Source organism: Desarmillaria tabescens (assembly GCF_030435595.1).
Source record: "Desarmillaria tabescens strain CCBAS 213 chromosome Unknown EV420scaffold_49, whole genome shotgun sequence".
NCBI classification, from domain to species: Eukaryota; Fungi; Basidiomycota; class Agaricomycetes; order Agaricales; family Physalacriaceae; genus Desarmillaria; species Desarmillaria tabescens.
The window spans coordinates 66,980-77,528 of NW_026848348.1; the positions used below are offsets into that span (position 1 = coordinate 66,980).

At 47.8% G+C, this 10,549-nt stretch overlaps 4 protein-coding genes and 1 non-coding gene across 5 annotated transcripts; 3 read left to right on the forward strand and 2 right to left on the reverse strand.

Annotated features, from left to right (window-relative positions):
- The first annotated feature begins 52 nt into the window (after positions 1–52).
- EV420DRAFT_920435 (uncharacterized protein) lies at positions 53–2,230 on the forward strand. Its single transcript, XM_060483987.1, has 15 exons — positions 53–342; positions 398–533; positions 586–606; positions 658–696; positions 747–792; positions 842–851; positions 901–903; positions 957–1,045; positions 1,100–1,305; positions 1,353–1,408; positions 1,458–1,539; positions 1,596–1,702; positions 1,752–1,834; positions 1,891–2,002; positions 2,055–2,230. Exons 1-15 carry the CDS (start codon positions 155–157, stop codon positions 2,140–2,142), a joined length of 1,266 nt encoding a protein of 421 aa, XP_060325508.1. The 5' UTR covers positions 53–154; the 3' UTR covers positions 2,143–2,230.
- Positions 1,905–2,547, forward strand: EV420DRAFT_920458 (uncharacterized protein). The gene is made up of 2 exons (XM_060483988.1): positions 1,905–2,002; positions 2,055–2,547. Exon 2 carries the CDS (start codon positions 2,157–2,159, stop codon positions 2,451–2,453), a length of 297 nt encoding a protein of 98 aa, XP_060325509.1. The 5' UTR covers positions 1,905–2,002; positions 2,055–2,156; the 3' UTR covers positions 2,454–2,547.
- Positions 2,548–3,708: 1,161 nt separating this feature from the next.
- Positions 3,709–5,157, forward strand: EV420DRAFT_920401 (uncharacterized protein). The gene is made up of 2 exons (XM_060483986.1): positions 3,709–3,907; positions 3,955–5,157. Exons 1-2 carry the CDS (start codon positions 3,858–3,860, stop codon positions 5,120–5,122), a joined length of 1,218 nt encoding a protein of 405 aa, XP_060325510.1. The 5' UTR covers positions 3,709–3,857; the 3' UTR covers positions 5,123–5,157.
- A 230-nt stretch (positions 5,158–5,387) lies between these two features.
- On the reverse strand, positions 5,388–5,477 carry EV420DRAFT_t236. Its single transcript has one exon. It is a non-coding gene; the product is annotated as a tRNA-Ser (tRNA).
- A 1,828-nt stretch (positions 5,478–7,305) lies between these two features.
- EV420DRAFT_1571813 (elongation factor 1-gamma) lies at positions 7,306–9,200 on the reverse strand. The gene is made up of 5 exons (XM_060474336.1): positions 9,087–9,200; positions 8,865–9,036; positions 8,037–8,709; positions 7,629–7,983; positions 7,306–7,572 (listed from the first exon to the last, which is right to left on the reverse strand). Exons 1-5 carry the CDS (start codon positions 9,135–9,137, stop codon positions 7,564–7,566), a joined length of 1,260 nt encoding a protein of 419 aa, XP_060325511.1. The 5' UTR covers positions 9,138–9,200; the 3' UTR covers positions 7,306–7,563.
- Positions 9,201–10,549: the final 1,349 nt, after the last annotated feature.

The window sequence follows — 10,549 nt, forward strand, 5'->3', positions numbered from 1 at the left end:
GCCGAAGTGCGGCGTGAACGGTGATTTACAGTTTGCCAAGCCTTTGGTCCAAGTTTGGTCGCGACCATCTTCTTTGCCAACCATCACGACGTTCCCTTGTCTTTTTACCTTCATTGTCGTTCCATCGGAAAAGTAAACTCATATTGGATAACTTATGCAAAGGCGGTCTCTCTATATTCTTCTGCTTAACGGACTAGCTCGCGCTCTTCCTTCCTTCAAGCTCAACGACGATGGCGGCTTGCGCACGAACGGGCATCCTACAGTGGAACGTGGTTCGCCGGAGTTCTGGTACAAAATAATTATCAGTGGTGTTCTTGTATTGCTAGGCGGTGTCTTTGCTGGGTGAGATTACCTTCACCCTCGATATCGCTCGTACCATTCTCACAGTTCACTACAGCCTTACTCTTGGACTCATGGGTCTAGATGAACTCCATCTACGCGTGCTGTCAGCTTCATCCGACGACCCCGTTGAGAAGAAAAATGCCAAGAAAGTGTTGGCGCTCATGCAGAAAGGAAGGCATTGGGTATTAGTTGTTCGTACAGCGCCTTTTCTCTTGAGATTTCTTCCTAAATACCGTGTTTTAGGTCCTTCTCCTTGGAAATGTCGTGCGTTTTCCCCCAAGCTCAATGCCATTGCGACCGAAGGTCCCCCTACAGATCATCAACGAGAGTCTTCCCATTTTCCTTGACGGCGCGGTATGTCTTTGACAAATTATGAGTGCTCTCTTGGCTCATCCTGAGAACAGATCGGAGGAGGTGTGGCTGCTGTAGTAATTTCGACAGCTGCTATCGGTGCGTTCTAATGATTTTAGTGCTTCCGCTGGCTGATGGATCCTTCTAGTCATCTTCGGGTGCGTTTTTTACTCGCGTCAAACTTCGCATCATCTGATTTAGATGTAGAGAGTACGTCTCTAGCTTTTTAGGCATTATACTTTCTTACGACGCGTCATTTACAGGATTATTCCACAATCGCTGAGTGTAAGATACGGCCTATCCATCGGCGCGGCATGCACACCATTCGTACTAGCGTTGATGTATATTTTCGGTGGGAACATCCTGTCCATTTTGTTGGTTTTACACTGATTTATTTTCATCTTAGCTCCCGTCGCTTATCCTATAGCCAAACTCTTGGACTATGTCCTTGGCGCTAACGAGGCACACACCTACAGAAAAGCAGAGCTAAAATCTTTTCTAGAATTCCATCGCACTGGAGAGGAGCCTTTGAGAGACGACGAAATATCCATCTTGAGTGGCGTGTTGGAACTCAACTCAAAAAATGTTGAAGAAATAATGACGAGGATGGAGGCAAGCATATGGCTCTTATGGCATTGCAAGAGCTAATTGTGCTATAGGATACTGTTACGCTTAGCAAGGACACAATACTGGACCACAGCACAGTCGACAAGATGTTCGTAGATTGTTTCTTGAAGCGTCCTCATTGCTGAAATGCCTCACAGTATAATGAGCGGATACTCGCGCTTCCCGGTACACGAACCCGACAACCCGTTGGCTTTTGTTGGGCTATTATTAGTCAAGAAGGTCAGTGCGTTTATTTGTCCCCAGTTTATTGCCTTAGACATACATATCTCCCACAGCTGATTAACTACGATCCCGCCCAAGCCCTCCCGGTGTCTAGTTTTGCGTTGTCTATCTTGCCTGAGGCTCACCCTTCGATCAACTGCTTCCATGCATTGGATTATTTGTGAGGATGCCAATTTTCTTGCAGCAGTATTCATCTCACCGTCTTCTAGCCAAACCGGGCGAGCCCATCTTCTTCTCATATCACATACTCCGGGAGTAGCGGGTGGTGCAATCGGGGTTGTTACCCTTGAAGGTCTGCTTCTGTCCAGCTCCCATTAATCAAGAGGGCTGACGGCTTAACCTTTGCAGACATAATCGAAGAAATCATCACCGAGGAGATTGTTGACGAAACCGATCGCTACGAAGATAACGTCAATAAGCGTCGTGCTAAGCGGCTGACGAACGCTGCTCTCATGAAGGGGTGAGTCAAAGGAGCAAGACGTTCACTTGATTCGTGCTTAAACAGTTGTTAGAATTGTCGAACGTCGCAGGAATGCCTCGATTTCCTCTCCTATAAACGAGAGTACGCCATTGTTAGGGAAGAATCCCAATCCTGAGTGAATTACCAGCAGACCATGAGACGACTGCTCTTTATGCCTTCGTTCTCGTTCGCTTTTCTAAGTTGGACTGTTTGTTGCTGTCATGAATCCATCTGTTCAGAGCATCTGACGCCCTTGACCTTTCGTTCTTTTGCCACGCGAAGTCCAACCTTGTATTTGTGTCGAATGTTTGGATTATGCTTGCAAAACACTTGCTGGATCGTTCAGGTGGACCAACAAGCTGCAGCGTCCATTCCGGAAAATGCAGTTTCGGGTGGTCCTTCTCAAGCTCTCTTTGTGTCAGGCTTTACGCTCGCCTTTCTATTAATTTAAAGACTCAGGCTTCTTGTTCGGCAACGTCCATCTCATACGACTGGACTGGGTAGGCCCATTCTCCTCTCAACCCCCCTACTCCCGGAGCAGAAGGAGACGCTTCTATAGAAGGTATGCTTTCGTTCAGCCAACCACATGAGTTTCTGACTAAACATAACAGACAGTTCGCTACGAGGAGATCGTGAATAAGTAGCAGCTGACGAATACTCCCGCCATGACGCGGTCAGAAGGAACCCGATGTTACGTTTGCCTCATGCCCAACGACTGCTAAGATTGCCGAATGTTACTGAGATACCTTGGTACCTCGGTCCATTAGTGCTCGAAATCTTCCGTTGGAATCCAACAGACGAAACTCTGCGACAGCCTGGAAACATGGTTATATCTGGGCTCCCTTTTATTTCTATTTGAAACGAACCGGAAGCTAACACTGCAGGTGCCTCCCGTTAGACATGTATACGACCGCATAACGCGCCATGTTACTACATTCCGCCGCATGGAACCGATGCTGCAGGACCTTGAACTTTGGTTCAAAATACTTTTTGTGTATCGTGATTAACGTTGTCCCAGAGTAAGCGTTTTAGATGAAGTTCATCCTTCGCAGGGTCAGAATTAAATACGAAAACTGGTACAGACATTGAAGATGTCGATGAGGAGTTTTGATGGTCAACATGTGGTCGATTTGATGTGACCATGATACCACCAACGTGCGTGTGTAAGAATCAGATGTAACGATGGAAATTTGAGCGCTGAAGGTCACCGCTCACTTTCGAGTTATACAATCGTGTCACGTCACATTCACCTTTCTTCTATCCATCATGTCTCCTCTGTTTCCCTTTCCCTCCAAGTGATAGGCGGTCTTTTCCAACAACGTGGCGTTCTCCGCTGTTCATATGTTTCAAAATGCTGAAGATTGACATGAAAGAGTAATCGGCTTCAATTGTATATCAGCGATGTCTAAACTGTCGATTCCACCTGCCTTCGCGCTACTTGTGTACCAAAGTATTGGATGGTGTACCATCTGCCGCAGTGATGGCTTGTTGTCAAGCGCAATATTCTTCTTCACTCGGAGGAGCTGCTCTTGGAAGGAATCTGCTCGCCTCAGCATCTAAGTCCGTAAAGCGACTGACAAAGCTACCATTTGAAGGTTGTTTGTATTTCAGACATTCTGGAATCCGAAAAATTTACGGTATTACACTGCCATTCCTTCCAGCAGTCGCAAAAAAATTCGTCCTCTGTGCATCGTGTCCAGGCTCGGCGTCCGTGATGTGGTTGAAATGATCGGATGATTTCACATCTGTTTCTCGTCGTCGACCATCATCAAAGTTTGTTGTCGAGATATAGGACGCTGCCGTCCAAGAATATGCAAACTGACCTCAAAAATGACTGGTAGAGCCATTCGTCCCCATGCCAAGTCACGAACAGGTTGTGCTACGTGCAAGCGAAGAAAGGTCAAGGTAAGCATCCGCGCACCGTTGCTAATCATGCACTTAATGGATTACAGTGCGACGAAGAATATCCTGTGTGCGGAAATTGCACAAAACGAAAGGTGGATTGCACCTGGGCACCGAAAACCTTCAAATTCGTTAACTCATCGCCTGACACACGAGCTTTCGCCTGCCTCTGTGTCAACTGCACTGTCGCGTCGACGGCCTAAAGAGATTTCGAGTCTCTCTACTTTTCAGCATCCCAATGCTTCCTTTATTCTCAGCACGCGGACATTAGAACTTATGCATCACTACACCAGCATGACGTGCTACACTCTCACTTTCGTCAATGAAATCAATCTGGATAGCGTTTGGAACACTGCAGTACCGAGACTTTCCTTCACTGCTCACGGTTCTCATCTTCTTCATGCTATCCTGGCGGTCTCTGCCCTCCACCTCTATTCCGTCGACCCTACGGGCCCGACTGCCGGACGATACTCCCATGTGGCCACCGTACACGGCAATGCGGCATTGGCGGGGCTCACCATTCCCTCATTCGAGAGCCCTAATCTTATCCCTTTCGTGCTCACCCTCTCAGTAATCGTCATATATGGCTTCGCTATATCGCCTCCTTCATTGACTTCCTCCAACTCACGGTTCCGGAACTGGTTACGTGTCCTTCGAGTCTTGACTAAAACATGTCAACAGTGGCCAGCCCTTCCCCAAGGTGTGACCGGTCCGTTATCCAGTAGGTTCCCACTGTCTCCTTCAGCACTACTATCATCGCTACCAGATCCCGAGTCTGGAGATACATTCCCTCAGTTCCTGTTCACGCTCCCGTTCCCCACTCCGGGCGCCCCAGATCCAGAAGAAGTCGCTGATGAAGAAGTGTCAGCAGACTACCAGTGGGCTCTTACATTACTGCAGCTCGCATGGAAGACATCGTTTATCCCTCAATATCAGGGTTACTCGCTCCTTGCGTGGTTTGCAGGCGTTTCAGACAGATTTTTGACGTTCTTCTTCGAACGACGCCCCAGGGCCCTGTTGCTTATGGCGCATTACTGTGTCATCATGCAAAATATGGAGCGGAAAAACACAGATCCGAACTGCCCTTCATCCTGGTGGGCCCAGAGGAAGGAAAAGTGGGACGGAATTATTAAGGAGCTAATGTGCCAGCTCGGACCGGAGTGGAGTGGGTACGTAGGAACGTATAGTGTGAATTATCACAGTCGCGTGCATGCGTAGACCTGGGAGCGCCGCTATGTTCTTGAGTTTTATGTTTCTGTACTTGAAGGCCGTTGCGTACTTTAGAAGACTACATATTATATAGATACGTATGAATGTAAATTATATTTCTAGTGGATTCATATCGGTGGGCACTGAATAGTAGACACTTCGCTGCTAAACAGTTCGGTCCAATGGAATCTTGATGTCGGGCTCTTGGCTTGAAGTTTGAAAGTAGTGTCTGGATTCTGGTAATTGCAGTAAAAACAAGACATCGCAAAAGAAACGACACCAGCAGGATTTGAACCTGCGCACTCAGAGAGTAATAGATTGAGTTGATTCGAATCTATCGCCTTAACCACTTGGCTATAGTGCCTCGTACATGCTAATTGTCTGCGTCCTCTCAGATGAAAAGTATCTTTCATTTACTTCGTACAATGTACCAAAAATAAATATGGAGTGTGTAGTAGGAACGAGCGAATGACAAATGACATCTCTGGCCATGGGTCAGAGCCAAAACATCAGTGTCCACGAAGCAGTTATCATCATCCCCGCTAGAATAGCATCTTCTTTGATTCCGCCACTTGTCGCCGCATCAGCTTCGGCAGTAGCAACCTCGCATGCGGAGTACACTGAAGTGACTGTAAGATTGAAAACAAAGATGGAGAGGCATGTTACTTACGCTCATCCAACTCCTCGAGCATTGCCTCCTCGTTATCACCCGAAGCCGCGCTCGTGAAGCAGGTAAGACAATTAGATACGCTGGCATTGTAGTTGGTCGAGCAAAGGCAAGAACTCATGCTATCTCCGCAGGCCTACGCAGGGTCCCATGAGTCCCACAATATTTAGGCTCGGTAGAACAATGGTGCGCGACTCACAACGATGGATACCAGGACTTTACAATCAGTTGAACAGTCATCGGGAATGTACGAAATGTTGACGGCAGAAGTGTCCGTTGGTATCACGGTGGAGGAGAGGGAGCCAGGATATTAATCCCTGGCAGAGGACTGAAACGGGAACCGTTATTATTTTACCCCCGTAGGATAAGGGTAACGAAATATACCTCCATGGATATTAAAGAGTGACAGGTATAGGAGGAATAACGGGAAGGTGCTTAACATCGCTGGCAGCGGGGTAAAAAAGTAGTAAGAGATTAAGTTGATGAATCAATGAGGAACCGTCCTTTCAGTGTCACCGGAATTCCCGACCACATGTATCCGCAGTCCTGGGTCCATCAACGAGCTGCGAAGCCGTGGGATCGCGCCGACGCGTAGATGGCGTTTGGCACCCTTCCCTGTAGATATTCTTCGGGGGGACTGCAGTGACACTCTGATCGCACCAGGACCATTAGACATGGAGTCCGTTCGACACCTACAATTCAAGGAGTAGGGCTATTCGTGTCATAGATTGAACCTGTCAGCGCGCAGCTTCAGTCAGGCACTTGCGCAGTGGATAAATGATCAATTTACAGACGGATCGGACGGAGGAGCTGAAATAGCTCGGGATATTTATGTTACGTCGGTGGATACATCGCTTTTAACGCGTAAGCAACGGCTATTGCACGGAACCGGACGTACACAACACACCTTCAGCCAGAAATGGAGAGCTGTCTTTATGTGGCTATCTCATCACCTGGGGCTTCGGACTGTGAGTGTAAGGCTGGCGCACCAGACTAACTAAGCACCTTGCGCGACGACAATATCAAGGTAAGATCGTTAAGGGCTTCTTTCACCGATAGCATCGCCGCGATATAAGGCGAAGATTTGCTGGAAGAAGACTGGTAGCAGACATTCCTAGTAGGGGAGACAGGCTATGCGGCCCCCTTGTCAATGATATATCAATCCACTTTCCTTCAGTAGTAAGCTTCCTAGCGTCGACAGTAGCTCAATGCAAAATTATGGCCGTCGACCAGGTCTGAAGCCGATGGAACTGGAATACAATATCATGGCCACTGGTCATATAAGGTATCCTGTTGCATCGCTGTCTTCCTCTGGTTCCCACTCTCTCCTTCGTTGCTGTCCGATTCACCGACGAAATGCTTCAGGTATAAAGATTACTTGACGTATACAATGGCCTCGCCACTCACCCACTGACCAGGGCGGTACTATGCACTATGCAAATCCAAATCAACGTCGGTTCGCTGTGCTTTATAAAGTAGTTACTTGCCGTTCTCAGTCCCTCGATCCCGGAAGGCTTGTCATAACTCTCGGCTCAATATAATGCTTTAATGGATAAAACTCGAAGATATCAAGAGGAATAGTCAGAGAGGCTGTTCGAAAAAATGTTCGGCATGTCGACGTGGAGCAACTGTCCTTCATAGCTTTATGAGGTATGGGAGTAAGCAGGCCTGCGCCAATTGGCATTCAAAAAATATGTTACACTCTTTTTCATTTTCTATCGAACAACACCCCAGATGGTAACAGATCAACAACATGAGTACAGTCGTCAAGGTAAGTATCAGATTACTTGAACTACAAACGATTATGTCAGTATACGACAAAAGGCTAGGTAGAGGAAAACGACATACGTTCTTTCCATCAACCCACTTCTTGCCGTCGAGCTCCAAGTCCCAAGCGAGAGCGCCCTCGAAGAAGGCTTTCTGCTTGTCATCCTTGAGGTCGATCTTCTCGTACTTGTAGCTCTCCCAATCAGGAGCAACGTTCACAACGGGAGTGACATCCTGCCCACGGAGGATGAGCACACCACTGATCACGCTGTTGTTGGTCTGGCCCAAAACACCGACGGAACCAAAGAGGTATTTCCGTGAAGCCTCTAGACGGTTGAAGAATCCACCGATCTGGTTGGAGGACATGAAAGTCTGGGTGAGTTCTTCGTTATACTTGAAGTCGACGCGGTAGATGGAGAAACCCTCGGCGTCGAAGCTGAAGAAGATAAGTTACAAGGAGATGAGAGAGAGAAAAAGAATGCTACTCACTTTTGGTAGAACCATTCGATAGACCCACCAGCTCCGCGGGTGTCCTTGTTAGAGTACGCCCGCTTCCAATCCTCGAGGTTGAACGACGACTTGGGGAGGTCGTCGAGGGGGTTCTTAACCTTGGGCTCGGGAGGGACATCGGGCTCATCAGCATCGTCGTCCTCAACCTCCTTCTTCTTCGGCTTCTTCTCCTCGACTTTCTTCTCCTTGGGGGGAGCAGGGGCCTTCTCCTTCTTTGGTGGAACGAACTGCACACCCTTCTCGGTGTAGTTAACAGGGCCATAGATCTCCTTCAACTGGGGCTGGTTGACGATGGTCTCGAGGTGGCGGATGAGATGGGGGATCTGGGCACGGACAGAGGCGTCGATGCTGATGCCGGCGCCGTATTGGATGAAAGCAGCGACGCTGAGGTCAGCAAGAGTAATGCGTTCGCCGACGAAGAAAGTGTGCTTAGCAAGGTGAGCATCAAGAGTTTTGAGAGCACGAAGTTGTTTCTCGAGGAAGTAGGTGTGGGCAGGCTTGGAGTAGCCAGCGATTTTGCCATTGCAGACATCGTTGGTAAGAACGGTATAGATATCGACTTCGCTCTCAGCAAGGTGGATCCATTGGTCAACTTGAGCAGCTTCCTCTGGAGTCGAGCCGAGTAAGTTGGAATTGGGAGCTTTCGAGGCGACTGGGAACCGAAGACATCAGTATCCATCGTAACAGAGAAGAAAGAAATCAGAGAATTAGAAATGCTGTCGACACGGATGTTAAGACAGGGATAACTGAATGAATGAATCTCATCCTAGGAAACGAAATGAATGCAAAAATGTCGCAATTACGCACCGTATCGAGCGATCGCAGACCACTCAAAGAGTAAGAAATCGCCATCCTCCCATGCTGGGATCTTTCCGTGAGGGAATTTCCCCAAGAACGGAGGCTTCAAGTTGTCTTCAAAGTGTGTATAAGCATCCGGGAGCTTAAAGGGAACTCCTCCAATGACGGCTGCAGCCCGGATCTGTAGGACATCTTAGATATCGATATGGATCAAAGCTACGCTGCACGTACCGGTTTGCCCTTTCGCTGGATGGGAATTGTCCACAAGGTAGGCGTCGACATCTTTTTTTACAGTAAAAGGAAAATATGAAAGTCGTGAGGACGGCGGTGGTGGTGGAGAGACTTCAAGAAGGAAAATTTTGTGATTCAGAAAGGTACGCCATCACGTGGTCTGTTTAGGGCCGGTTAGTAGCCGAAATCGATATCGATTCACGTCTTCTTTGCGTCTTTCTGTCAAGAGATTATCCACACGCGACTAGGGCTTAGGGCATTACGCGAGCCTTACCCTGAATCATGAATCGAAAATGTTTGTCTCTCGACTTTTCTTCTGGAAGAGCACTATCAAACATATACTGTTCTATGGTGCGTCCTTGTATTCTTTCTTTTCCCGAATTCCGACAGATTTTTAAAGGTACTCTAGAATAATCGGAAATAAAACCTGGCATCTATAGCTCATGAATGTGTATCGTATGTATGACTCACAATGTTATTTGATAATATGCAGTGGCACCTTTCTAAGTTGCCAAAGACTGCACGAACATAAAGACCGCCTAGCGACCCGAGTTTTTTTTTAAGTGGAAAGTTTATATCCCACAAAAATCCTCCACTAACGTCTACTCCGCGATGCTTCATTTCTGCTGGTTGTCCTCTTGCTTGTGAGCAACTCGCAGAGCAAGACTCTTGTTAGACTGTCAAACATTGCATTGGCTGGATATCGATTTATCGATCCTTCGTCCCGGATTCCCTCCTTCGTCCCAGACCGTCTTGAGGGCCTTTTGATCAGGCATACTTAGGTCTGTTAAACCAGGCCAGTCACCGAAAGGAAGAGTGGCAGAGATTGTTCACGACGTGCCAGTGGTGACCCGATCCCTCTCTACAAAGAGAGCTTCATGTATTTCTTCGTATTGACGTTTCAAAGGCCGACTGCTACACTGCCCAGTGACCTGGACGAAATGTGAGCAGGGACGTTGACTTTCCACCATCATTCTAACCATCCGACCCACTCAGTGTACTCCTTGAAATGGCTCTCGATGGCATCCGCCTTGCTTCGCCCGATGGGAAGTGGTACAAAGATAACTACGGGATGTTCACGATGTTATGGCTGATATCCAGTAGGCTCTTTTTAAGTTCTCGTTTTGTCTGTCTTGTAAACTGACCAGTTTTCTCAGGGCTTTTTAAGAGGAATACGCGCCGTTGGATGTTTGATCTAGTAGAAGACACCGAGTGAACCATCGCTGTCATTGGAAGACTGTCAGTATCTTCAATCCATGGCCCTCTTTGATCTCAGTTTTGGCGGGGACGGGCCAGTATAAGCGACGAAATGTTACCGTCCTTTGTACGCCTACTAACGAATGCGGATGCAGGCGTTCAACAATCATTGATGGTTCTGGTCCCTTCGCAGTGATAGTATCAAAGGCGTGTTGCATCAACAATGGTTGTCCAGATGAGCTCGTACCGCGAGCAGTGTCCAGGTT